Source organism: Eptatretus burgeri, chromosome 2, assembly GCF_056783735.1.
Source record: "Eptatretus burgeri isolate ZD-2024b chromosome 2, Ebu_testis_v1, whole genome shotgun sequence".
NCBI lineage: Eukaryota > Metazoa > Chordata > Myxini > Myxiniformes > Myxinidae > Eptatretus > Eptatretus burgeri.
In genome coordinates this window covers 36,323,189-36,349,716 of record NC_140962.1, presented here as the reverse complement: position 1 = coordinate 36,349,716, position 26,528 = coordinate 36,323,189, and the positions used below count along the sequence as shown (strand labels likewise).

Below are 26,528 nucleotides of genomic sequence, written 5' to 3'. Positions count from 1 at the left end.
CGTAAAATTTTCAGCATGCTTGAAATTTCACGACGTACTCGACGTACCACGGAATATGACAGCGTACTTCCTTGTTTTTCAGTGTGCTCCTAACGTATACACAACTTACCCATACCGTATTCGACGTGTGCCAGCGTTTTACACACATTTTTCATTGGTTGGCATACGCTGGCTAAATTGTCAAGGTGTGACTGCGATGTTGACACTTCCAATTTTCAGGCGGTTATGATTTAAATCAGCGTGCGGCAGGTTTTTAACAGGCTACGCCACGAGTTCGTCGGCGATACGTGCAGTGCGCTATGCCTAAGTTAAACTATCGTTGGGCATAGGTTGTGAACGCCGACACCAGGCTAAGCATTCGTTGGTATAAGTTATATATAACACAACAAAACGTTCTGTGCCCGTTACTAATATGTTATGCATACGACCAACACGTTATGAATACGACCAAAACTTTTTAAAAACCTCAAAATTTCAGCGTACGCCAACGTTTTACATACATTTTTATATGTTGCCATTGCGGGCTAAAACGTCAAGGTGTGACAGCGCCTTAAACAGAGTTTGCTCACACTCTCAGGATGATTAATGTGGTGGTGGTAGGGGGTGTACGTGGGATGGTTCAGACGTCCATTGCTTCCCTTCCTTCTTATGCATCACATACTATTCCGAGCTAGATGGGTTGGATGTGGTGTGAGTGATTTTTCTTTTGAGTAATGTGTTTTCGTTGTAAAACTGTAAAGAGTAGTAATGTGTAAATTAAATGTACTTTTAATGATGATGATGATTAAGCTGATAACAATGATGATGGTTTACCGAACCAGTGAATGTTTCCTCATGCAGTCAATGGTGAAACTGAATGCTGAACCCATGAATGAGTTTACATGGCGAGAGAGAGAGAGAGAGAGAGAGAGCGAGAGCGAGCGAGAGAGGGAAAGAGAGATTGATTTCATACAGGTGGAAACTCAAAATCATAATTGTGTTGAGAAAATTATGAAACCTCCCTCCCACCTTACGACACCCATTGAGACCCCAAAAGTTTCCCCAGAAAGTTTGGCAGGGCGAGCCCCAAAACTGAGGGAGTCGTTTGGGGACAGACACACACTTCTGCTTAACTATGTCGATGCTTCGTTTGTTTGCTGGATGAGATTTTAGCATACTTTTGTGTATCCGAATTGTTTTTGTCTGAATGTTTCTGCGTCAAAACGAAACGATAAGTACAGTAAATGTAAAATGCAGGGAATTACATCCATTGCTGCTGACAGCAGTCTGGACAGTTCTTTGTAAGGTGCTAAATGAAAATGATTACCAAGACGCAGTGATTGGGGCATTATTAATTGTTCAGAAGCTCTCTATAAATGTCTCATTTACAATTTTGCGAGCAAAATGCACTGGAGGAGTGGGGTGGGGAACCTTTGGCTCTTGCAATGACATTAACAGTAGTGATTGTTTTGAAGCCAGCTGGGCATTAACTGCACATAATTGACTTTCCAAGTGCAAAGATATATTGATGGGGCTCACACACCACCCAATGCTGTGCCAAACAAGTTGTGTTTTTGCAATGTCACGACCCAAGGAGCACAGTGAGGGGAGGGGTATTGGTGCAACCCTCATGATTTAGCCTACAACATGGTCATCAAGACCTTTAATCACAGGAATTGTGAGACTTCTGAACTCTCCCTTCACCCAGACCATCTTAAATGCACCTGGTGTTAAAACCACTGGACTAACACCTTGGTCCAGGTGGAGAAAATAAATATTTTATGGGCACTCTCAACATAACTTTCATGTGTGTTCATCTATCTGTCATTTGTGTTCTGAATTTGTATCTCTTCGCAGAGACCTACGGTAGGTAGTGTTAAATTCTCTGTGATTCATTTTTCGGAGTGAAAGATTTGCATTCTCTTTTTGATTCATTATTTTCTTGGATTGAAGGATTGGATTTTTAATTTGTGCTAACCTATGTAGTCATACCCTTCATGCTATATCTTTAGTTATTGTAAATGTGAGCAATCGTGAAATAAATTGGTTGTTTTTTTTCAGCTCACCTGGAATGCAGTTCCAGGGAGCTTATGGGATGGTTCATCGTCCATCCGTCCACAAATACTTGCAACGTCTTCTCTGAAACTACACATACAAATTCGATGAAACTTTACCACAACCTTCATCGCCCTGTATGTACCAAAATGTTTGTTCATGGAATTTAAAAAATCGGGCCCTAAGGAGGTCAACAGGGGTTGCTGCCCAAAATAGGTATTTGCTTTCTTCTCAGAAACTACACATGCAATTTCGAGGAAACTTGACCACAACCTTCATCACCCATGATGTACAAAGTTTGTTCACAGAATTTTAAAAAATTGGTGTCTGAGGGGGTCTACGGAGGGAGTTTATGGTGTGGGTTCCCCCCCCCCCCCACTCTAAAAAGGTATTTGCTTTCTTCTCTGACACACACACAATTTTGATGAAACTTGACCACAACCTTCATCACCTGTGATGCAACAAAGCTTGTTCATGACATTTTTTAAAGTTGAGGTGTAAGGAGGTACATGGTGGGGGGGGGGAGGTTCTCCCCCTCCCCCCTCCCCGTCTACCTCCTTACACCCCAAAAGAGGTATTTCCGATAGCATTGGTTCATTGGTAAATTTTGCTGATTCCGTTCTACATAGACTTCCTCCTCAGTGTCATTATTTTAACAGGTGAGCGCCCAGGGGTGTTGCTCCTATGTTTTTTGATATGCTGGTTTTGCTGGTATGCTGGTCCATACTTCTGTGAACATCCATGGTGAATGGTTTAACTTATTTCAAGTAAATTTCTGGTCACAATTGCAAGGGCTTGCCACTCGGCTAATCCTTTTGATTGAATCACGAGGAGAAGGTCTTTTTGGCTTTCAGGACGATGGTATTTCAGACTTTCAGGGCTACGGCTATGATTACTTCAGGATAGTGAATTGTACCTATGGGCTGATGGCAACTATGCTGAGATCATGACAATATATTGAGGATCAGCTCTCAAAAAAAAACTTCTTAAACCATTTGTGTTTCACTCCTATGCCATTGAGCCAAAGACAAGAAAAATGTCAGCTGTAAGTATCCCTCAAGTATTGGCTGCACATTAGTAGAGTGAGTGGTGATGTTATGCAATACTGCAGAACAGCAACACAGCTATAAGACTAAGGCATACAGTTTGAGTGATGTCAATGGGTAAACACTGAGGAATTGAATCAGGAAGCAAATACTCACTGTACAGCTTAAGGCACATTGGTAAGTACAGTGTTCGATGGGGTAAGATGGTGCCTCACTCAGTGACAGGGTTAACTAGGACCATCCCCATGGGGCCAAGTTTGTGTCTGCCCAACATGGCGATCACCATCCTCCAACTGGGATTTTCAGCTCGACAAGGTCATGCTGGCACACTGAAATGAGTGCAGGAGAGCAACTTGCAGACCCTTTTCAGATGATGTCTAAGCAAGAAACCTTATTCCCTGTGAACTTTGTCGAGTAAGACTTTTGCCAGACCATGTTGTGGAGGTTTAACCTGGTGCAGGACAGAGGACATGAAGAAGACCTGTCAGCTTGTTAGATGGCATCTGAAAACACAGCCCTTTGGTGGTGTGTGGTGAAATTTGTGTTGTGTGAACGCACAGAATTCGATGTGGGAGCCCAAACATGTCTACATAACAATACGCCTCTTCGTTCGTCTGTGTGTAACGTTTCATTTCACTCATTGGTTGGACAGCTTGCCTGACTCCACTCACAATTTCAACCTGATGAAAGATCATATACTCATCATGTTGGTGCTTACTGCTATGCGAAGCCATTAGACATCTTCAGAGTTGTCATATTCACAATCGCCATGTCATCCCTATAAATTTTCCTTTCAATGTAAAATGACCAAAGCGACCGTTAAAATGATTTTGAGCTGATAGGCATCATGGGCCTTGTGAAGATAGGCTCCAGTGATCGAGGCAGTGGTATGTTCTCTTATACACCACCTAAAATATTCTGTGGCATTCTCTCAAGCAGGGATTTAACCCATGTCATTCTAAAGGCCTTTGTCTGAGGTCATGCCTGTTTGCTTTTATGAGAGGGAGGAGTGTAAGGAGGGCAGGCCAGAGTTGGGGTTGGGAATGGGGAGGAGAGCAAAGATGGTACAGAGTTAGGAGGTTGAGGACTTTTGGTGAGGGGGTGGGCAGGGTTGAGGAGTTGTGATTGGTGGGGGGGGGGGTTTACTGGAAAACAAAATACACAACTTTCAATGGGCTGGCTACTGAATGCAGGCAGCTACTTTAATACTGTGATGATCTGTCATTGTTATCACTGCACGGTAAAAACAACATTCTCCAATTTGTCCGAGGGTTTGATCTCAGCTCGTCGACTGTTGTATGAAGTTACAGTGACAATTGCTCTACCTCGGGAATCCATGAAAAAGTGTTCCATTATGGAAAATTCTGGAGACAGTGCAAATCATGGAAAGGTTTGAATATCACTCATATGGAATATCATTCAAAGTCTTCATCATAGTACAATTTGATATGGACATCCAAGAAAAAATAAAACTGTTCATGCTGGTACAATAGTTTTGAGGATATTATCCCATTGTTATAAACCATTTAAAGGCTCCCTGATTCACGTTATATTACATCTAACCTTTTGTATGATGTGGCAGGAAAAAAAGTGAATGTCAGTATTGAGGAAGTTGTGGACCTGGTTTATGATGGTAATTATTTGTAAACGAATCTCACTCAAACAATATAAATTGCATGATGGTTGAACTCATTCAGATTCCAGAAAACTTTGTTGCTAAATATTCTTATTTTTCTCCACCTCTTGGTATCCATAGCTTGGCAGCCTAACTCCTCTTCACATGGCTGTTGCAATGGCTGGATATAAAGCTTTGCTGATGAGCAAAAACCTGCTTTGTGCTGGAGCAAATCCAAATGCTCGTGGCAAGAATACGGTGATTATGATGACACAAATTATTATAAATATTCCCATTATATGGGGAATATAAACACTAATAGCTAATAAATAAAGACTCTGAAGGTAATAACGAATAAATACTAACTCCCAGAGGGTAATAGCCTGTATTCCTGGAGGATGTGCCAAGTAATTTTATAGTTTAGACAGGATTTTCAATATGATCACAAAGAGAAATTTAAAATATTTTTATTACATGATGAAACACTTTTTATGCAGTTGATTAAATTGTTAATCCTTTTTTCTCAGTAACAATTATTGCAGGAGAGTTCCAATAAACCAACGCCTGAATTAGACAAATTCCATTAAACTGAACATTTTCAACGGCTAAACATAGTTTGGCTGAATAGTGTTTGAAATGCCTTCAGCTGAATGGCGTTCATTCGACTGTAATTTAATTATAATTAATACTTGTTTAATTCAAACATGGGTTAACAGGATGGCCTAGAGGTACACACACTTGCCTCTAAGCTGTTTGGCCTGAGTTTGAATCTTGGCCCAGTTACAAGCTTTCATCCTGGTGTTTCACAGGCAGTGATTGATCAATGTGTGTGCTATCCCTTGGATGGATGTTAACCTGGATGTCCCATCTGCCAGAATTATTTGTAACCATTAAAGATCCCATGGTGTCCTTCACGAAGAGTCGGCTAGTGACCATGAACAAATTCCAAATTGGCTATCATGAAGCCACGTTCTCAGCCACATGATGCCCGACTCCACTCCCACAGCCTTGTGCCGTACACAAAAGAAGAAGAACAAGTCACAGTCCATTTAAAGTATACCACCCCCATGCCAAACAAATAAATAACAAACCATCGAGCACGTGACATCGCCGGGTCGCCCGGCGATGTCGCCTTGCAGCACATGGAGTCGGAATTGGGAGGGAGAGGTGTGCAATAATTGACTGATTGTTTAATTGCATAATTAAAATGAATAAAGAATAATTGTAAAATAATTAATTTCTCAATCAATTGCCGAATAGCATACCAAAACCACCACTGTTTCATCCGAATCAAACTTTTTGAAAATTAAGTAATTAATGGGAAAATGAATAATTAATCAATTAATTGATTTCTCAATAAATCAAAACTACTCTTTATGTCCAAATATCAGCTTCCTCGCTCAAAATATCCCTGAGCTCTTGCCAGGATGAGAAATAAAATAAATAAGTAATTAATAGATAATAATTAAGTAATTAATCAATTAATTGATTAACCAAAAATAAAAAAACTTTTTGCCAAAGCACATCTTCACTTTTGTCCCCAAATTTCAGCTTCCGAGCTCAAAGGATGGCTGAGATATCGCCCGGAAAGCAAGAAAGAAAGTAAATAATTGATTAATCAAGAAATCAAAAATACTCTTTGTAGCCAAATCACATGGTCACTGTCATGTCCAGATATCAGCTTCAGAGGTCAAAAGGTGCTTGAGGTATTACCAGAATGAGAAATAAGATAAATAAGTCATGAATAAATTGATAATTTTGTAATTAATAAATTAATTGATGAATCAAAACTAAAAATTACTGTTTTTGCCCAAGCACATCTTCACTTTTGTCCCTAAATTTCAGCTTCCTAGATCAAAGAATGGCTGAGATATCGCCCGGACAAACAAACAACCAAGAAGATGTCGTGCAGAGCACAAAACTTGCAAAATACATAAAACATATTTGACCTCAAAAATAATTGGTGGTTGAAGTCCATGACCAAATATGTAACTCCTCTTCAAATTTCAAGTCAATGGGATGAAAATTTAGGATTTTAGAAATACCACCTTAGTTGTTGACCTTGAGCCTATGTTGACCTCAAAAATAATTTAATTCAGTGCCCTGAAATATAAATCCTCTTCAAATTTCATGTCAATCTGATGAAAATTGAGGATTTTAGAAATCTCACCTAAGTTGTTGACTGTTGACCTGTTGACCTTAAAAACAATAGGCTTCTCTCTTCTGACAAACTCTACCATGTGGTGAAGTTTCGTGAAGATCGGTTTGAAATTGTGACCTGCAGGTGACAGACAGACGGACAAACCGACAGACAGACAATAACAAAATCGACTAACCAATATACTTGAAAAATCTTCGATTTTGCAAGTAACAAACAAACAAGAAAACGGAGTGAAAACCAAGTACTCCCTTCCTTTGGTGAAGTGGGAAGGACTGGTGTTCAAAAATATGAACATGTAGCTTGCCCCATTTTTACATCTCTGACAAAATGAGGGAAAATTTCATTCCAATTGTATAACATTCAATCTTAAAAAATATCTCTGAGGATATATTATAATTTTTAAACAGCTGAACTATTTTCCCAATAAATGTGAATTTCTTGGCTGTTTTTTCATTTCAATGTTTCGTTATGATGTCAGTTCATTTTTTTTTCATAATCTGTACAAATGAATTAAGTTAACATATATTAACATTATGAGGTGAAGATAAGGCAAAGGAAGGTGTTGCTAAATTTCCTCAAACCCACAGCCAGGAACTTTTGTGAGGTAAATGTCAATGACAGGATTACAGACATTTTAAACAATTAATACTGTCACGGTGGTGGAAATTCACAGAACACCTTTCAGGTTCCCCGAAGATCAGTTATTTCGATAAGTGTGTGTTCCAGGTTAGATTCCCCCACCAATGTAAAACGGGATTTGTTCGTGTGCTGGGCTGTGAATCTTTGAGTTAGCCATTATTCTGTTCTATCTTTTATTTCAAATAAACAACAACTCAACAACCACGCCATCTCCACAAACAACAACTCCTCAACAACAACTCAACAACCACGTCATCTCCACAAGCAACGTCTCCTCAACAACCACGTCATCTCCACAACACATCGACTCTTCGACAAACACAATAACATCGTCGACAGCGGCAAAGTGCCATCGGTGCAAACTCGTGCTGCGACAGGCAGGGTGATTTCAACCACGTCCGCGTGTGATCAGCCGCTTTCACGGCAAAATCGGATCTAAACGGCCTCTGCCGAGAAACGAACTCTCCAATCGGAAGTGAAAGGGGTGGATTGAGCCTGGGTGAAGGTTCAAAGGTGAAAGGGGGAAGGTGCCACTTTCGGGTGGCGAAGCCAACAGCGGCTTCTCCCCTTGGGGCTATAAAAAGCCGCGCTGGGACGCTGACAGGACAGTTGGTGAGTTGGTTGGCGGTGAAGCTGACGAGCGGAGGTGGTTCAACGGGTCGTTCACCGGCGGAGCCTGGAGTCGTCAGAGCTAGCGGCAGCATCGGAGCGTGGGGGTCCAGGCAGACAGCCCTAATATAGTCGGGCGACACCGAGGAGTGAACGGGGTCTAGAGGAGCATCAACTCTGAAAGTGCAAGGGACCCGTTCGCTCCTCTGAAGCGTCGCTGACCAGGCTCTCCAAGAAGGGGCTGCGACGAAGCCGGACCACCGAGGCCGACCAAGCAACCATACAAGCTGCTCGTCAAGCTGCCCAAGCGACCGGCGCGTTCGCGACGCACCGGACCGAACGGAGACACCAAGGGTCGCGATCATGAAGACCATCCAGTCGCCATCAGGGCGGCGAGGTAACCTGCCCGGCCTCTCGGAGCCTTTTGGTCATCCCGTCTCTGAGGAATATTAAAGGCTTACGAGCCCGTGTCTTTTCTTTCTTGGGTTTTTATATGCAAGTCTGTGGCGCCATGTCTTTAAGTAGAATTGTTAAGTGCCTGTATATACTTGCATTCCGATAGAAATCGGCTGTAGGCTTCTGCATGTGTCTTGTCCCCTATCCCCATTCATTGACACATTACGTGTGAAAATAAATCCCCCATTGTTTGAATGTCAACCCGCTCGTTGCGTCACTTTCTCCATTGACTGCCATGGTGTGTTCGGGAAATTCGCTGGCTTTTAAAGCCGATAAAAGTAAATCTGTCCAACGGGATTTGGCGATTTATAACCGCTCGGCTTCGCATACGGAACGAGCTGCTTAAGCGGCTCGTTTTCGTGCAGGTCCCGTTGAGGTACAAACTCTCGGTAGTCTGTCCGTGCGAATAATAAGGTAAATCGATAATTCGGCGATAAACCCTGAAGCGCGGGCAGAACATTGACAAGTTTGTGGTGTATTAAAAGCACCCGTAGCTGGGTTTCGGCGTTTGTCTGGAAGCTACGACTGGATTGTCGCGTTCGGTGGACGCGCGGCCTGGATTGGGCTGAAAAGGTCGTGCGCACGCCAAACGGGCGGAAATCTACAACAATACATTTTAGTATGTTAAATGTCTTGCACAAATGTAATTCCCAAATACCAGAATCCACATCAAATTGTAATAGCTTTTTAATTGAATGGGGAAAAAAGTGGGGAGTGGCAGGTTGTTTGATGGCCTCTGTTATTTAACGACTTCTCCAATATTGCTCCCTCTGCTCTCTCAGACCTCCACCCCTCCCTCACTAATTCAGGATGTACGTGTTCTTCTATTAGTCCCCTTCTGGTCAGGCTTCCAAAATCCAGGCTGTCTTCACATCTCAACTCTTTTATTCCTCACTTCTCTTGTCTATGGAAACACCGTCTAGACTCTCTGGAGGATGTTCTGTCTAATCCCACCTCATCAACTTCCTCTCACCTTCGTCATACCTGCTGTCATCATCACTAGCCTGCACAACATCTTCATGGTGGAGTAAGACCCTATGCCTTGCTCAGTCCTCACCTGTGATCCCCTTTGTTCTTGTTCGTGTCCGGTATTTTGGCACCATTACTGGGGTATTTATTTAGTTGTCATTGTACATATAATATTGCATGTTCCTTTCATTCCTATCTGTGTCTGTCGACTGTCAGATCTATGCTGGTATTTATTGATTGTCCTGTCCGCCCTTTCCCTGAATACTTTGCAAATAGACCCCATTTAACGATAAGAAACTTGGATTTTTCTAGCGATTTATTTTATCACTTGCACATCTGTGAATTATGATTGCTTGTTACAATCATGACTGTGTCATTTAATTTCCTGCACCAAAGAGGCAATATATTTTTTACAATGTCAACTAAAATATACTGGAGAGAGGAGGTCATCAAAGATTACATTCAGTTATTAAAACAGAGACATCGTGTCCATTTGATGACAAATCCGCAGTATTTTTATGGCTGTTTCACTTCTGCATTCAACAATGCATTGAAAGGAACTATAGATGAGACTACTATTAGGCTTGCCAGCTCTTCGATGAAAATTTGTGAAGCCAATGTTGAATGAAACAGGAAAATAAAACAGGAAAAAAATAGGCCACCAGCACCACCAAAGTTGCCAGGAAAAATAACAACACACCCATCTAAATCTTACACCTCTTCTATGAGCCTAGACTTATGCCTCAAAGTAATTGTGTGAATCTTGTTGTGCAATTACCTGTTCAGATGTGGACAAAGCAGCTACATTTTACTAAGAGATGCAATTTCAAGTGATTTAGTTGTGCATCTGATTGTTCAGGTATGGACGCAACTTTGCAGAAATAGGCCTTTTGTTTGGTGTCAGAGCTAGATTCTCCTTGTGGATCTTCATTAGAGAATTTAGCACATACTCTGCATTAAGACAACCTTTCCAAAGTTTAAAAGACCTACAAACATCAGTTTCACCATTGTTAATGAACCTCCAGTGCACTTCCATATAGACCAACACAAATCTAAGACTGCATATTTTGAATGCCATGCGTGGGAGCTTGTAAAATAATGTTGGGTAAATCAAGTTTAATCACATTGTTTGATCAATTTAACCAAACGAGGATTTCGAGTGGTTTTTTTTAGTACCACTTATGCCCTACATCATATCATTTTCACCAAAGGTAAAGTACATTTTTATAAAAATTTGCAGCATTGATGTGGCATCGACATGACCACACCATCGAGAAAAATAAGTGATTTATTTGTGTTTCCTCCAGATCGTGTCTGAAGATGGTCCCACACCATTACATATTGCTTGCCTGAGAGAATCTGACCCTCTTGTAAGTATTATATGTCAGCATTCTTAACCGTAGGAAGTATAATTTGTGTCTTCAGAGAGTATTCACACCCCTTGACTTTTGTCACATTTTTAGGCCATCTCTACCGAGATGACCTAATAAAGCCGGACCAAATGTCCGTCCGTACGTCCGTCCGTCAACAATTTTTCTTTCCGATCTTGATGAAACTTAGTATGTGGGTAGAGGTCGATGAGTGTTGCACAACGATATAACTTTTGTCCGGGTTCAAGGTCAGGGTCAAGGTCACGAGGTCACGTAAGTTATAAAAATCGCCATTTTCAAAACCTATCTCGTCTGCCATTCTACAAGATATTTGGCAACTGTTTGTTGATTATGATAGTAAAAAATATTATCTTGTATCTCACCGGACAGATTTTTGAATTTCCATCCCGTTTGGCCGCCACGTAACCTGGAAGATGGTCAAAAATACCTCCTGCAACAAAGAAAACTTTTTACTTCCGATCTTGATGAAATTTGGTATGTGGGTAGAGGTCGATGAGTGATACCCAACGACATCTTTTTTCCCGGATTCGAGGTCAGGGTCAAGGTCACGAAAGTTGTGAAAGTTGCCATTTTCAAAACCTATCTAGTCTGTCATTTTAGGAGATATTTGGCAACGGTTCATCGATTATGATAGTAAAAAAAACATTATAGAGATGACTGTCACCCCCACACGGGGTTAATTTTATGTTGTGTTACAGCCTGAATTTAAAATGGATTAAATTAATTATTTTTTGTCACATCTACACAAAGTACCACATAATGACGAAGTGAAAACATGTTTTCAGAACGTTTTTTACCAAATAATTAAAAACGAAAAGATGAAACGTCTTGCATCAATAAGTATTCAACCCCTTTGCTATAACACTCTAAATTGAGCTCAGGTTCATCCAGTTTCCTTTGAACATCCTTGAGATGTCTCTACAACTTGATTGGAGTTCACCTGTGGCCAATTCAATTGATTGGAAATGATGTAGAAAGAAATGCACCTTTCTGTATAATGTCCCACAGTTGATGGTACATTTCAGAGTTGAAACTCTTCAACGAAGTCTAAGGAACTGTCCATATAACTCTGAGATAGAATTGTATGGAGGTATAAATCTGGGGAAGGGGATAAAACAATTTATATCATGTTGAAAGGTCCCAAGAGAATGGTGAGCTCCATCCTTAGGAAATGGAAAGAATATGGAGCTACCCAGACTCTTCCTAGAGCCGGCCATCCGACAAAACTTGCCAATTGGACATGAATGACCTTGGTCACGGAGGTGACGAAGAACCCAATGGCCATTCTGACAGAACTACAGAGTTCCTTGGCTGAGATGGGAGAACCTGCCGGAAGGACAACAATCTCTGCAGCACTTCACAAATCGAGGCTTTATGGGAGAGTGGCCCGACGGAAGCCCCTCCTGAGAAAAAGGCACATGACAGCATACGTGGAGTTTGCAAAAAGGCACGTGAAAGACTGAGGGCATGAGGCAAAAAACTCTGGTCTGATGAGACGAAAATTGAACTCTTTGGCCTGAATCAAAACACTATGTCTGGCAGAAACCGAGCACAGCTCATCAACCATTTAACACCATCCCGACCATGAAGCATGGTGGTGGTAGCACTATGCTATGGGGATGCTTTTCAGCAGCAGGGACTAGGAGACTTGTAAGGATAGAGGGAACAGTGAATGGAGATAAATACAGGCAAATGTTTGAGGAGAACCTGCTTCGGAGTGCAGAAGATCTTCGATTGCGGCGAAGATTTACGTTCCAACAAGCCAATGACCCCAAACAAACAGCCAAAACAACATTGGAATGGCTTCAGAATAAGAATGTGAAAGTCTTTGAGAGACCCAACCAAAACCCAAACTGGAATCCCATTGAGAATCTGTGGAAAGACTTGAAGATTGCTGTTCACTGATGCTCCCCATACAAGTTTACAGAGCTTGAGCAAATCTCCAAGGAAGAATTGGAGAAAATCTGCCAACATCACTGCACAACATCAAAAAGGTGCAAAAACGGATTCCTCAACTACAGACCTATCAGCTTACTTCCAATTATCAGCAAGGTAATGGAATCATCATCACAGTTGATATGAGATTCTTGCTTTTCTCCAAAAAACTCATCTCAGATCGTAAACTGGTTTCAGACCAGGTCACTCCACCTTTGACATGCTTCTACTCACCCAAAAATGTATGGAGACCCTCAAATGTCAGACATGAGATCAGGACTGTCTCTCTGGACATATCTCGTCCTTTTGATACAGTGGCATCCTGCCTTACTCTCCAAACTCTGCCTATGGCATCCACACATGGCTTACTGATGACTCCCTCGACGCTCGTAGCCAACGTGTGGCTCTCAATGGAATCCTTTCATCTCCTATCTCTGTTAAGGCTGGATTGCCCCAAGGCAGTGTGCTGAGTCCAGTTTTGATATCTTCATTGATATTTGATATCTTCATTGAGTCCATTATCTTCATTGATAATCTCTCTGACTCTCTGGAAAATCCTCTTTATCTATTTGCTGATGACTTCACCCTCTGCCGTGACATCCCTCATCCTTCAAACAGGCCGGCTGCAGCCTATTCCCTCTCTTCAGATCTTGGGGGGGAAAAAAATCACAAATTGTTGAAACACTGAGAATATGTCTTTCAATCCTGACAAATCTCACACTCACGATCTCTCTCCGAAAGGACTGTCTGGCAACCCCCTCCCATCCATCTTAACAACCCTCTTGAGGAAGTTCAGTCATGATCTTTCTTGGGCAAACCACATTTCAAAGTTTTCCTCCAAAGCCAGCCACTGACTGGGTATCATCCATCGTACAAAATCCTTCTTTGGCACACCTGAACTCCTATTCAAGCTTGCTGGAGTACTGCTCTCCTCACTGGACTGTATCCCCTGCCTCACATCTTGCTTAGCTTGACACCATGTAAACCAAGGCCTTGAAGATCATTGGAATCTCCTGCGATGAAGCTGAGTCTATGGGCTCATCACTTTGCCTTGGCAGACAGGTTGGTGGACTCTGTCTTCTCCCACCTCTTTTCTGGTCTTGCACCCTCTGCTCTTTCTGCGCTTTGTGCCCCCCAGGTTTCTGCAGTGCTCACAGGATGCACCATCAACCCTCTTCTGGTGAAACTACCTAAATCCAGGATCACTGCTCACCTCTACTCATTTGTTCCTCTTTTTTTTCCCCTCCTGTGGAACAAACTTCCACATCCTCTTTAATCTCATTTTCCCTCCAAATCTTCAAGACAGCTGTTCACCATCATTTCAGATCATCCCCAATCCAAAACCATGATCTTTTCAACCCTCGCTAACCCACCCTCCCTCAAATCCTTCCTCCTTCCAATTTTCCAGTTTTCCATCCTTGGAGTTTCCTTCTGCATCCATCTTGTATCCATGATGTTTTGCATCATGTTTTTGGCCGTTCTGTCATGATCCGTTCAGTGTACCAGCTCTTCCATGAGCCTTGACTATGAATACAAAAAAGGATGGTTGTGGACAACTTTTACTAATTTAATTATTCATAGCACCAATAAAACATGCCTCATGGAACAGAGCACCATATCATTGATTTCATCAAACTGTTATTGTCAACACACAATAATTAGAACGGTACTCGGTAGAGCGCATACCTCCGCCAGGCTGAACAGTTTACATTTTGTATCTTACTGATGGGCTGGATCTGGATCCAGACCTGAACCAAAATTGAATTATCACCTACCCAACTCATCCACTCAGTTTTGTCATAATCCATCCACAACTATTTAAAATATCATGCTGCAGAATACATTGTTTTGGTGACATATCTCAGTGGTGAACAATCACTTAATATTAAAAAAAAACTCTAAAAAAAACGAAAAAACAATTTTTTTTAATCTGGCTTCATGTCACGTGGAAGAAAAGAAAATGATATATTGATGATGTCGTGGCAGACTTAACTTCCCGAAATTCCAGTGAAAAATGCATAAAATAAGGAAATCGTGTTTTTTGTTGCTATTTCAAGTGAAAGCTGGTGTTGGCTTAACAGTTAAGCTGGCTTACTTCAGATCATAGGGTCTTGAGTTGACAGAACAGTCAGCCCCTGTTGTGCCGTTACATAACACCAGGTGGCTTGATTCAGCTTGTCATCCTTCTGATGTTGGTGAAATGAGTACCAGCTTACAGGAAACAGGGGGTACTACATCAGTGGCACAGTTGTGCTCCCAGCTGTGATGCAACCAGTGGCAATAAGCTGCATACAAAATAATAACTCAAGAAAATAAACTTTATTTTATGTTCTTAATCACTGTTTTAGTCATGAAAATAAATAGCACAAATAGAATGCACAAACATCTTAATTATGGGTACAGTTTGGACAAATTTTGAAGTTTAAGTCCCCAACCCTATTTTCCCCATTACCCCCTAAGTTTTCAGATTTGCAGTTTTGAGCGGATTTTCAAGAGCGTAACCCCTGCAAAAGGCAAGGCCGTCCTGTATATACTTGAACACTGCGTGGGGTATCGTATTCTATGAACTCTCGAGTTGCCAAACTTTTGAGACGAGTTGGAGTGTATGATTTTGCTTGAATAACTATTGACCTGCTCTGTTGACATTGGAAAGGCATCGAGCAATGTTAGCAATAATAACGTGCACACATGTCATGCGATCAATTAATTTTCTCAACCAAATGTTGAGGGAGGGACAGTAACCACTGTGGGAAGGAGGAAAGGTGACATTTCAGGCATGATCAGCCATTCTTCAAAGCAAAAGAGAGCCTTTGTGTATTTTTTGCTGACCGGCTCTCGTCTTTACAGTTTACTTAGACAAGTTTTACATTTAATGTTTGTCTATCTGCATCTGTAGTTCACCAACTTCATGTTTTGGTCGTAACTTTAAAAGGAACTTCGAGCTATTAGGGTTTTAGTATTGTAAACAAATTTCAAGATAAGAGGTTACAAACTGACTTAAGAATAACGACTTTTAAACAGGTTACTCGTGACATTGTATGCCTGCTAGTGGAACATGGAGCCAACCCGAAAGATCTCTGGCAAGGGTGCTCACCCCTGACACTGGCAATCATCACTGGCAATGACCTAGTAAGTTTATGGCTATCATTTAAATTTTTCAACATGATATTTATAGATCGTTTTGCCTTTACTTTCACCGATTAGCACAATGTATATTCTTTTTCTTCGTCAACAAATCACCATCTTACACCACCTATAGTTCAACCTTCACTGTTTTCAGGCTTGCTTCGAGTTACTGGAAGAGAGAGCCAGCATCAATATCATTCTCAATGAAGATTGGGAGACAGTACTTTGTGCAGCAATTTACCCAGGAAATGAACACATTCGCAAACCAAAAGCACAAAAGGCACTGGTGAGAACATTTTTTTTTAAATTTGGTTGGTGTACAACAGTACTTTGGTTATACAGTACTAGGAATTTTGCAGGGAAATTTGAAGCCATTGAAAGTGACAATATAGATTACATCAAAAATATTCATTCCCTCCCCCCCCTCCCTCTCACCCCCCATCCTCATCCCCTTCAGGTGTACCTTTCCATATTGTCATATATTTCCTGTAGTACACCTCTTTCCTTCAAGCAACCAACACTCCAGTCTCAATCACTGGTATTTCCTCACAATGGGGGAATCAACTAGTTTTCCTATAACTGCATAACATCCTTAAAAGCAAGGATATACACTGATGAGCCAAAACATTATGACCACTGACAGGAGACGTGAATAACATTGATTATCTTGTTACAATGGCACCTGTCAAGGGGTGGGATATATAAGGCAGCAAGTGAACAGTCAGTTCTTGAAGTCGATGTGTTGGATGCAGGAGAAATGGGCAGGAGTAAAGACCTGAGCAACTTTGACAAGAGTCAAATTGTTATGGCCAGACAACTGGGTCAGAGCATCTCTGAAACGGCAAGGCTTGTGGGGTGCTCCCGGTCAGCCGTGGTGAGTAGCTACCTACAGTGGTCTGAGGAGGGACAAACCACAAACCGGTGACAGGGTGTTGGGCGCCCAAGGCTCATCGATGCGCGAGGGCAACGAAGGCTATCCCATCTGGTCTGAACCGACAGAAAGTCGACTGTGGCATAAGTCACAGAACATTTTAATGGTGGTCACAGGAGGAATGTGTCACAGTCCACAGTGCATCGCACCCTGCTGCATAGCCGCAGACCGGTCAGAGTGCCCATGATGACCCCTGTCCACCATCGAACGCCTTCAATGGGCGAGTGAGCCTCGGAACTGGAACTTGGAGCAGTGGAAGAAGGTCGCCTGGTCCGATGAGTCACGTTTTCTTTTAGATCACGTGGATGGCCGTGTACTTGTATGCCATTTACCTGGGGAAGTGATGGCACCAGGATGCACTGTGGGAAGATGACGACAAGCCGGTGTAGGGAGTGTGATGCTCTGGGCAATGTTCTGCTGGGAAACCCTGGGTCTGGCCATTCATGTGGACATCAATTTGACACGTGTCACCGACCGAAACGTCGTTGCAGACCACGTACATCCCTTCATGGCAGTGGCCTCTTTCAACAGGATAACGCGCCCTGCCACACTGCACACATTGTTCGGGAATGGTTTGAGGAACATGATGAAGTGTTCACGTTGGGATGGGATGGGATGTGCTGTGGAATGTGCTGGACCGACAAGTCCGATCTACGGCGGCTCCACCTTGCAACTTGCAGGACTTGAAGGATATGCTGCTGATGTTTTGGGGCTAGATACCACAGGACACCTTCAGGGGTCTTGAAGAGTCCATGCCTTGGCGGGATCGGCGCTGTTTTGTTGGCACACGGAGGACCAACAGCATCGTAGGCAGGTGGCCATAATGGTTTGGCTCATCAGTGTATATCTGCGCACACACACACACACGCACACACGCACACACGCACACACACACACACACACACACACACACACACGCACACACGCACACACGCACACACACACACACACCAGACACACCGCCGGACTGTTAGGGTGAGCATCGCCACAGATTATGTCTCACACGGTAAAACTACGGAATTCGCAAAGAACAACCGCCTGTGTGCCACTTAGAGGAATGTTCCTGCTAATGCACACCGTTCTACCAGAAGGCATGTGACGTGATCAGCGGGTAAATTGAAATGTGTGGAGTGTGACAATCACTCCCCCGGTAGACATAGTGTAGCACGATGATCTCCATTGGACACAGTGTAAGACTATGATCTCCACTGGACATCGTGTAGGACTATGTCCAATGGAGATCGGGGAAGTACTCATCACACTCCCCATGTTTCGATATATATATATATATATATATATATATATATATATATATATATATATATATATATATATATATATATATATATTGTTGCGGTCTTCGCGCCCGCCGGCGTGCTGACGGCCACGTAACTCGAATCGCGGCACGTCGCCCACCGGACGGACAATCCAGTCGTGACCCTCTCGGACTAACGCCGGGAACCAGTCACGGGTGGACCTTTCGGTCTCACCGCGATCGAGCCAATCAGCCCCCGCGTGGGATAGGGTTGCTCGCCAAATTCGAACTACCTAAGTACCCACGCGGAGGGTAGACCGGGCGATCGCACCTCGCCGCAGGTCGACTTCGGACACGGGCCACTTAAGCGACCCGTTCCGTACTATCAGAATAACCGAGCGGTGTTATCGTCGACCTCGACGGTTCGATTAATTATCGGGCGTATTCAGCCCACTACCAACCCTTTACGTGAAGCAAGATGGGGGTTCAATGGGGAAAAAGACGAAGCGAAGCGGGAAACAGTTCAACAATAAAGCACGTTTATTCTCGGCACACGGGAAGCACACAAATACAATTCCACCAAATGCACACAAAAAAGAAAACACAATTCCATTTACACAAAAAGCAAACATAAAAGTGAAAACACAGTGCAGAGCTAATACCGACTACCGAGCACACGGCAACACTTATACAATTCTACTTCACAGACGGCGCCGACAACACATACCCAAAACCAAGGAAAAGAAATACCCTCAAGAATGAGGTAGGCCTGGGGCCGAGACCTGGTCGGGCCTACCCGTCTGGTGATGAGACGCGGAGCGGCGATGGCCCCGCAACCCGCGGGCCTCGTGGACAGTGCCTGGCAGGGGGTGGGAACGGGGCCCCCTTGGTCGCACTATCTCAGCGCGGGGGGAAACAGGAGGGGGGTTGCTGATGCTCGGGGCATAGAGGATCTTTATTATATGCGACGAGCGTCTCCACCTCGGCCAGGTCGCGCTGTCGGCCTCCCAGGGGTGCAGCTCCCTGCACGACGCGAGCACCCCTCGTCCGCCCTCGCCGCCTCTCCACAGCTCGTCCCCTCCGTTCCGACTTTTAACGCACACGACGAGCAGCTCCACCGCCCGCGAAGTCTTGACTCTCTGTTCCGACTCCTTCGCCTCGTTCCGACCTTTACTACTCCTTCTCTCGTTCCCTCTTGCGACTCTCCGACCCCTCGTTCTCGTTCTGCTGACTCTTTCACTTCTTGCGACTCCTTCGTTCCGACTTTTACCACTCCTTTGACTGACGAACACCGTCCTTTTATCCCCCCGTAACTTCGCCTTTGACCCCCTCCCTTTGACCTTTCACCTCGCTCCCCATTGGCCCGAGAAAAAGTGGGCGTGAAGGCTTTTGATCCACAAATTTGCATATATCGATCGCCCTGGGGCGGGGCCAGTCGCCCCTCGCTCACCGATTGGACGGCAAAAAGTGGGCGTGTGTCGTTTTGGATCCGTTTTTGAAGCAGAAAATCCGTGATTTTGTACACGCTGTTCAACGTGCGCCCTACACGAGTCCAGCATCGGTGCCCATGAGTGGCGCGAGATGACGGTGATGCGATGGTGGCGAGTTGTGACGGTAAAGGTCGTGGCGGTTGTGGTGAAGCGGTGGTTGTGGTCGGTGGTTGATGTTGTGGTTGTGATGATGGCGATTGGTCCAAAATAAAGATAGTAAAAGAAAAACGGCTATCCTGAAGAGTCGCAGCACGTATAAATGACATGTATTCCCACTAGACAACGGGTTTGGGCCTAACTACACATGTACTTACCGAGATAACTCACCTAAGGGACCTGAATGGTGGTTTGCGAATCTGGTAACCACAACACTACCCCCTTCCCTTTTTACAGACTCGTCCCGAGTCGTCAAATTTTCGTGTGCCATCATGTGTAGTTTTCCCCTAGTACATTTTACCTACGGATCCCTGAGTGCGACATTCATGGTATTCATGTCCCCAAAATAAATAACCTGAGGGCTGCGTAACTATCTAAACAAACTCACTCACACGGACGACTTAAATAAAATTGCCGGCGCTAGACAGACATGCCGGGGGCGCACTCATATTTACAGTACATCTTAACCTTAACTTACAAATTTTACACTAAACCATGGCCCAGGATCATTGAACTCTGCAAAAGAAAGCAGTTAGCAGGGAGCCAGGCTGCCCGCATGCAGTCTCTGGCTCAAACAATGCAGGTGACAGGGAACGTGGCTGGCTGCTCACACGCAGTCCAAGGCCTTCCCTTTTGAACTGAACGCAGTGAACCACAACGGTGCATGGGCCGCACAACGCAGTCTCCGTGCCAGCTCAAGTGGCACACGCAATGAGCACAACGAATGGATGCATGAACACAAACACGGTGCACGGGCCGCCACTGCAGGCCCGTGTTGTAGCTGCCAACAGGGCAGTTCTTGCAGCTTGCAAACTGTTGCTTTCTGATCCTGGCGCACATGGAAATGAACAGGGGGGGCAAAGCAAAAATTGAACGGGGCTGGTGAACATGGGCAGTGGGCATGGCATGGCATGGCAAAGGCAGCAGGCAAACTCAGCCCGCAGAATAAGGCCGCTGCAGGCAAACACAGCCGGCAGATGAACTGGCCGGCACAGGCCTTGAAGAAAAACAGCCAGCCGGCAGACGATCCAGCCGGCACAGGCCTTGCAGCACAGCAGCTGCAGATGAAGCTGGCCAGCCTCTGCCTCGAAGAAAAACACGGCCAGCCGATGAAGTTGGCCAGCCTTTGCCGTTCAGTGGAGGTTGGTGGAGGGAGTGCGGTGGTGCTGGCCACTTGGACCTACCTACCTGTCTCCCTCCCAACCTATCGCCTTTGCCTGTCACTGTACATACCCACTCCCTTAATTTGTCAAACCCCAATTTAGCCCCAACTTATTTTTTTGTTGTTTTTATTTTTACTTCCCCTCTATAAATCGTCCCCTAACCCCCTTTATCGTCCTTGTTCGGCTAACCTATCCTGTCACCTAGCCTACTCCCAACCCTTACGTTCCCTTCCCGGAGGGGAACAAGGGAGAGCTAGCGTCCTGTGTCGAGGCCCAACGAAGCCTCAGAATGGCCTCCCCAGAGTTCGGCGATCTTAACACCAAGTGGGTCCAGCGGCCCACAACGACAGCGAGGGGATGGATGGTGCGGAGGGGTACATCTCCTAATCTACCCTAACCATTTAACTGTTAAACTACCCCGGGGCTTTCAACAAGCGCCTCTCGCTTAAACTATTGGTTCTATAAACCCAGATTCCCGTCGCCTGTGTTGGTGTCCTTACAATTTCGGGCCTCGCCCCCCAATTTTCTCTCCGTGCCCTCACACGGTCTCCTGGCTAGGACACGTGGCTCCCTTTGGCAGGCACGACCCTCTGCCGATTCTCCCGCTATGGCCCCCCCCGGCACTACACTGCCTCCGACCCCACCAGCCCCCTAACACCGGGGAGTGCCCCCATGGCACCTCCCCTGAAACGCACACGTGGCAGGTCGGCCTCCCGGGCCCCTTTCCGAGGGTCACCCGTGCCCACTGCACTGCCCACGCGGCTAATGGCGCCCCGGGCCCCCGCACCAAGCAGGCGCACCCGTGCCCACTACTCTATCCCGGCCCCCCATGGGCCCTTGGCCGACCGCGGCCGACTAGCCTGGTGCCCGGGGTACCCACTCAGCGATACTCACCTTTCGCAGCCACGCTCCCAAGCCCGTCAACAGGGCTCCTGCACCTCCAAATGGGTTTCGAGCCTACACTCCCACCAACAACAAAACGACCTCCATTTTTGTTAATTTGACTAACCCAGCTAACTCACTCTACACTGACCCCGGGGTCCCTTGGGCGGGAGTCACTCCTCCCCCCAATCACTCATCGCACCATGCATTCCCCATTTGCTCCATACACACAGACCCGCTGGCCTCACTCACTCACCAAGCACATGCTTCCACTTCACTCACCAACTCTTCAACACACACACCACTGAACTCTGCCATCCTCCTAACTACCTCCCCTAACTAACTCGTGCTCCCACGTCGTCCCTTAAACTACAGCACGTTCCATTTAACACTACGTAGCTAAGCTACGTCCCCTCTACACATCCAAAGTCTGTCTCTGTCTCCAAATAAATCATTTTATTTCCCAACCTAAATCTGGCTACAATCCCTCTAACTAATCCATTCCACGGACTCCATGAGGACTTACCCCTGCCCCATGAAGTCGGTCTAACTAAGCTAACCCTTCCCCCTAACTAGTTTTCATCCTGTGCCCAGGTAAGGGGGTCTTTCACCCCTTGCCCAGGAATCCTGTACACCCGAAAGTGAGGCTTGCTGTTTTCCCTTTTTTTTTTCTCTTTACATGCGCAGCACCTGCGCGGCAACTCAGAGCTCGCGCACTTTACACCTGCCCGTGACGTCATGCAGCTGCACGTGTTCCTCGTCCCTCCTTGGACGGGACCATCCGGCAGAGATACCCCCTCCTGCCGGATTCCAACCCCACGTGCAGCCATGTCGTCACCGTGCGCATATAAAAAAAAAACACAAGCCACACGTCTCGAGGGGTTCCCCACGCGAACACATGTGCTTTGCCCGTTGGAGCTGAACACACACGATCGCGTGGAGAACCCGTCCGGTCCAAATCCATTTACCTGCCTAAACTTTGTCCGTCCGCGGGATCGGCAAATCCACCGCGTGCGTTTCCGGACCGGGACTTCACTCTCGCAAGCGAGCACGTGGCGGTCTCGTGCGTTGCACAGCACGGACCGCGTGCTCACTGCTGGGTGAACCCGGCACGGTCCGCGAAACAACTACAGCCGCTACTCGGCTTTCTTTCTTCTCATGTCGCCTTCGTCGCCATTCGACCCACGCACACCTGCGTGTTACGACGCACACAGTCCACTCCATCACATTCACACCGGGAGACGCGGCTGCGTGCTCCCGCATGCCAACCGACATCTCCCTCTCATACCGCTCTCACACACACGGTCTCCCTGGCACACAGCGACCTTGCACACGGCCGTTCACTCACGCGTGCCTCACTACTCACACAAACCATACTACTCACACGTGGTGCTCCATTCACTCGCGCGGGGGCACTCACCCGCGGTGCCTCGCCCACACACGCGAGGGCACTCAACCGCTGTGCCTCATCCACACACCGTGCCTCACTCATACACGCGGGGGCACTCACCCGCGGTACCTCACTCATACACACGGCGACACTCACACACGCGGTCTCTTCCACACAACGTCCCTCACTCATACACGCGGGGGCACTCAACCGCGGTGCCTCATCCACACACGCGGGGGCACTCACCCGCGGTTCCTCACTCATACTGGCCGTTTCACTCACACACACGGCCTCTTCCACACACGGTTCCTCATCCACACACGGTGCCTCATCCAAACACGGCGTGCTGGGAAGCACGCACTCCAGCACCATCGCCACCACACCACTCACACACGGGGTCGCTTCCACACACGGGGACGCACTCACGCCTTGCACCACACACACAGGGACAACCACACTGGGGATTCGTGTCCCCACAAGGGTCTCCGGGGCCTCTATACCCCCCAAGCTCTCCGTGCACCCGTCCACAGCACTCGTCCCCTCAACCTCGCAAAGCACGACCGAACTCACCTGGTCGTGACTCGCCTCAAGGGGGCATACTCCCTCCCCTCGTTCCTGGAGGAGGCCATCCAGGTGCTCGCACCGGGTCCCAACACGCTCCGCGAGCTCAACCCCATTGTCCTCCACTACCTCCGTGTGTGCGTGCGCGTCACTTACCCCGTCTTCATCGTGTAGTCTTCCCTCTATCGTTCCCATCTCCCGTGTCTCTGCCAACTCTTCACCCTTTACCTCCCTTGTCTCAACTATTATTTTTTCCTTTGTCGTCACCTCGTGTCTCGTCTCACACGTTTTGGTCTCCCCATTTAATTTTTCCCTTTCGGTCATCGTCACGACCCTCGCCCAACACGTTCCACGAATTATTTTTTCACCCGCCTCCACCGCGGGCCTGTCAGCCGTTGCACCCCCTTCCAGCTCGTTTGTTCCGACACGTGGAGTCGCCATTTTAAGTTCCCTGCTCACGGCCTTCATGCCCGCCTGCAGGCTTCGGCCCATGTTCCGCGTCTCACCCCGTAGTTCTTTCATTTCTTCCTTCATGTTTGCTTCCATTCCGTTTATTTGCTTGTTCATTTCGTTTTTCATTTCATTTGTATTTGTATCCATCTTCTCGTTCATGCCTTTCATTTCGTTTTTCATTTCATTTGTGTTTGCATCCATTTTTTGTGTATTCGCATCCATCTTTTCGTTCATTGCCGCCAGCATGGCGCATAGCTGGGCCATGTTGGATGCACTCAGCTGAGCCGTTTCGGCAAGGGTTGGGGAAGGGTCTTGGTGGAGAGGGGGGGGGGAGGTGTCATACACCGCGGCCGCTGCCGCACCCACCTCGGGCCCTGGGTTCAGTTGGGCGAGTCCGTGTTCCTGCACAATCAACATTTCCTGCTCGGGGATTCCATCCTGGACCATGGACTCTACATTATTACACATATACATTTCTTATACCCCCGGCTCCCGCTCGCCTTGAGACGCCATCTTGCTTCTCGTGAAGGGTTAATTTGCTCGCTCGTAATTTGGAGGGAATCGGGGGTCGCTTCTCTCACCCCTGGACCGATTCCCGTAAATTTAGCCGGAGACAGGACAGCCCGTTTTCCTGTTCTCCGATACCAGTGCCGCGAGGAGGGCGATGGATTTGTATCGCACGACCTGACACCAGTGTTGCGGTCTTCGCGCCCGCCGGCGTGCTGACGGCCACGTAACTCGAATCGCGGCACGTCGCCCACCGGACGGACAATCCAGTCGTGACCCTCTCGGACTAACGCCGGGAACCAGTCACGGGTGGACCTTTCGGTCTCACCGCGATCGAGCCAATCAGCCCCCGCGTGGGATAGGGTTGCTCGCCAAATTCGAACTACCTAAGTACCCACGCGGAGGGTAGACCGGGCGATCGCACCTCGCCGCAGGTCGACTTCGGACACGGGCCACTTAAGCGACCCGTTCCGTACTATCAGAATAACCGAGCGGTGTTATCGTCGACCTCGACGGTTCGATTAATTATCGGGCGTATTCAGCCCACTACCAACCCTTTACGTGAAGCAAGATGGGGGTTCAATGGGGAAAAAGACGAAGCGAAGCGGGAAACAGTTCAACAATAAAGCACGTTTATTCTCGGCACACGGGAAGCACACAAATACAATTCCACCAAATGCACACAAAAAGAAAACACAATTCCATTTACACAAAAAGCAAACATAAAAGTGAAAACACAGTGCAGAGCTAATACCGACTACCGAGCACACGGCAACACTTATACAATTCTACTTCACAGACGGCGCCGACAACACATACCCAAAACCAAGGAAAAGAAATACCCTCAAGAATGAGGTAGGCCTGGGGCCGAGACCTGGTCGGGCCTACCCGTCTGGTGATGAGACGCGGAGCGGCGATGGCCCCGCAACCCGCGGGCCTCGTGGACAGTGCCTGGCAGGGGTGGGAACGGGGCCCCCTTGGTCGCACTATCTCAGCGCGGGGGGAAACAGGAGGGGGGTTGCTGATGCTCGGGGCATAGAGGATCTTTATTATATGCGACGAGCGTCTCCACCTCGGCCAGGTCGCGCTGTCGGCCTCCCAGGGGTGCAGCTCCCTGCACGACGCGAGCACCCCCTCGTCCGCCCTCGCCGCCTCTCCACAGCTCGTCCCCTCCGTTCCGACTTTTAACGCACACGACGAGCAGCTCCACCGCCCGCGAAGTCTTGACTCTCTGTTCCGACTCCTTCGCCTCGTTCCGACCTTTACTACTCCTTCTCTCGTTCCCTCTTGCGACTCTCCGACCCCTCGTTCTCGTTCTGCTGACTCTTTCACTTCTTGCGACTCCTTCGTTCCGACTTTTACCACTCCTTTGACTGACGAACACCGTCCTTTTATCCCCCGTAACTTCGCGCCCCACCTTTGACCCCCTCCCTTTGACCTTTCACCTCGCTCCCCATTGGCCCGAGAAAAAGTGGGCGTGAAGGCTTTTGATCCACAAATTTGCATATATCGATCGCCCTGGGGGCGGGCCAGTCGCCCCTCGCTCACCGATTGGACGGCAAAAAGTGGGCGTGTGTCGTTTTGGATCCGTTTTTGAAGCAGAAAATCCGTGATTTTGTACACGCTGTTCAACGTGCGCCCTACACGAGTCCAGCATCGGTGCCCATGAGTGGCGCGAGATGACGGTGATGCGATGGTGGCGAGTTGTGACGGTAAAGGTCGTGGCGGTTGTGGTGAAGCGGTGGTTGTGGTCGGTGGT

General features: G+C 46.6%; 1 protein-coding gene across 6 annotated transcripts in view; it reads left to right on the top strand.

Annotated features, from left to right (window-relative positions):
* The window catches only part of LOC147031809 (ankyrin repeat and MYND domain-containing protein 1-like), a 107,787-nt gene extending 90,805 nt beyond the window's left edge, over window positions 1-16,982 (top strand). For 3 of the 6 annotated variants that reach the window (XM_085867790.1, XM_085867797.1, XM_085867831.1), the window contains 4 exons: window positions 4,837-4,953; window positions 10,837-10,899; window positions 15,877-15,984; window positions 16,136-16,982. In XM_085867790.1, coding sequence (XP_085723916.1) covers window positions 4,837-4,953; window positions 10,837-10,899; window positions 15,877-15,984; window positions 16,136-16,549 — 702 coding nt within the window. In that variant the 3' untranslated portion in view covers window positions 16,550-16,982. The remainder of the gene's footprint in view (window positions 1-4,836; window positions 4,954-10,836; window positions 10,900-15,876; window positions 15,985-16,135) is intronic. The other 3 variants (XM_085867814.1, XM_085867804.1, XM_085867824.1) reach the window with 3 other exon arrangements.
* Window positions 16,983-26,528: the final 9,546 nt, after the last annotated feature.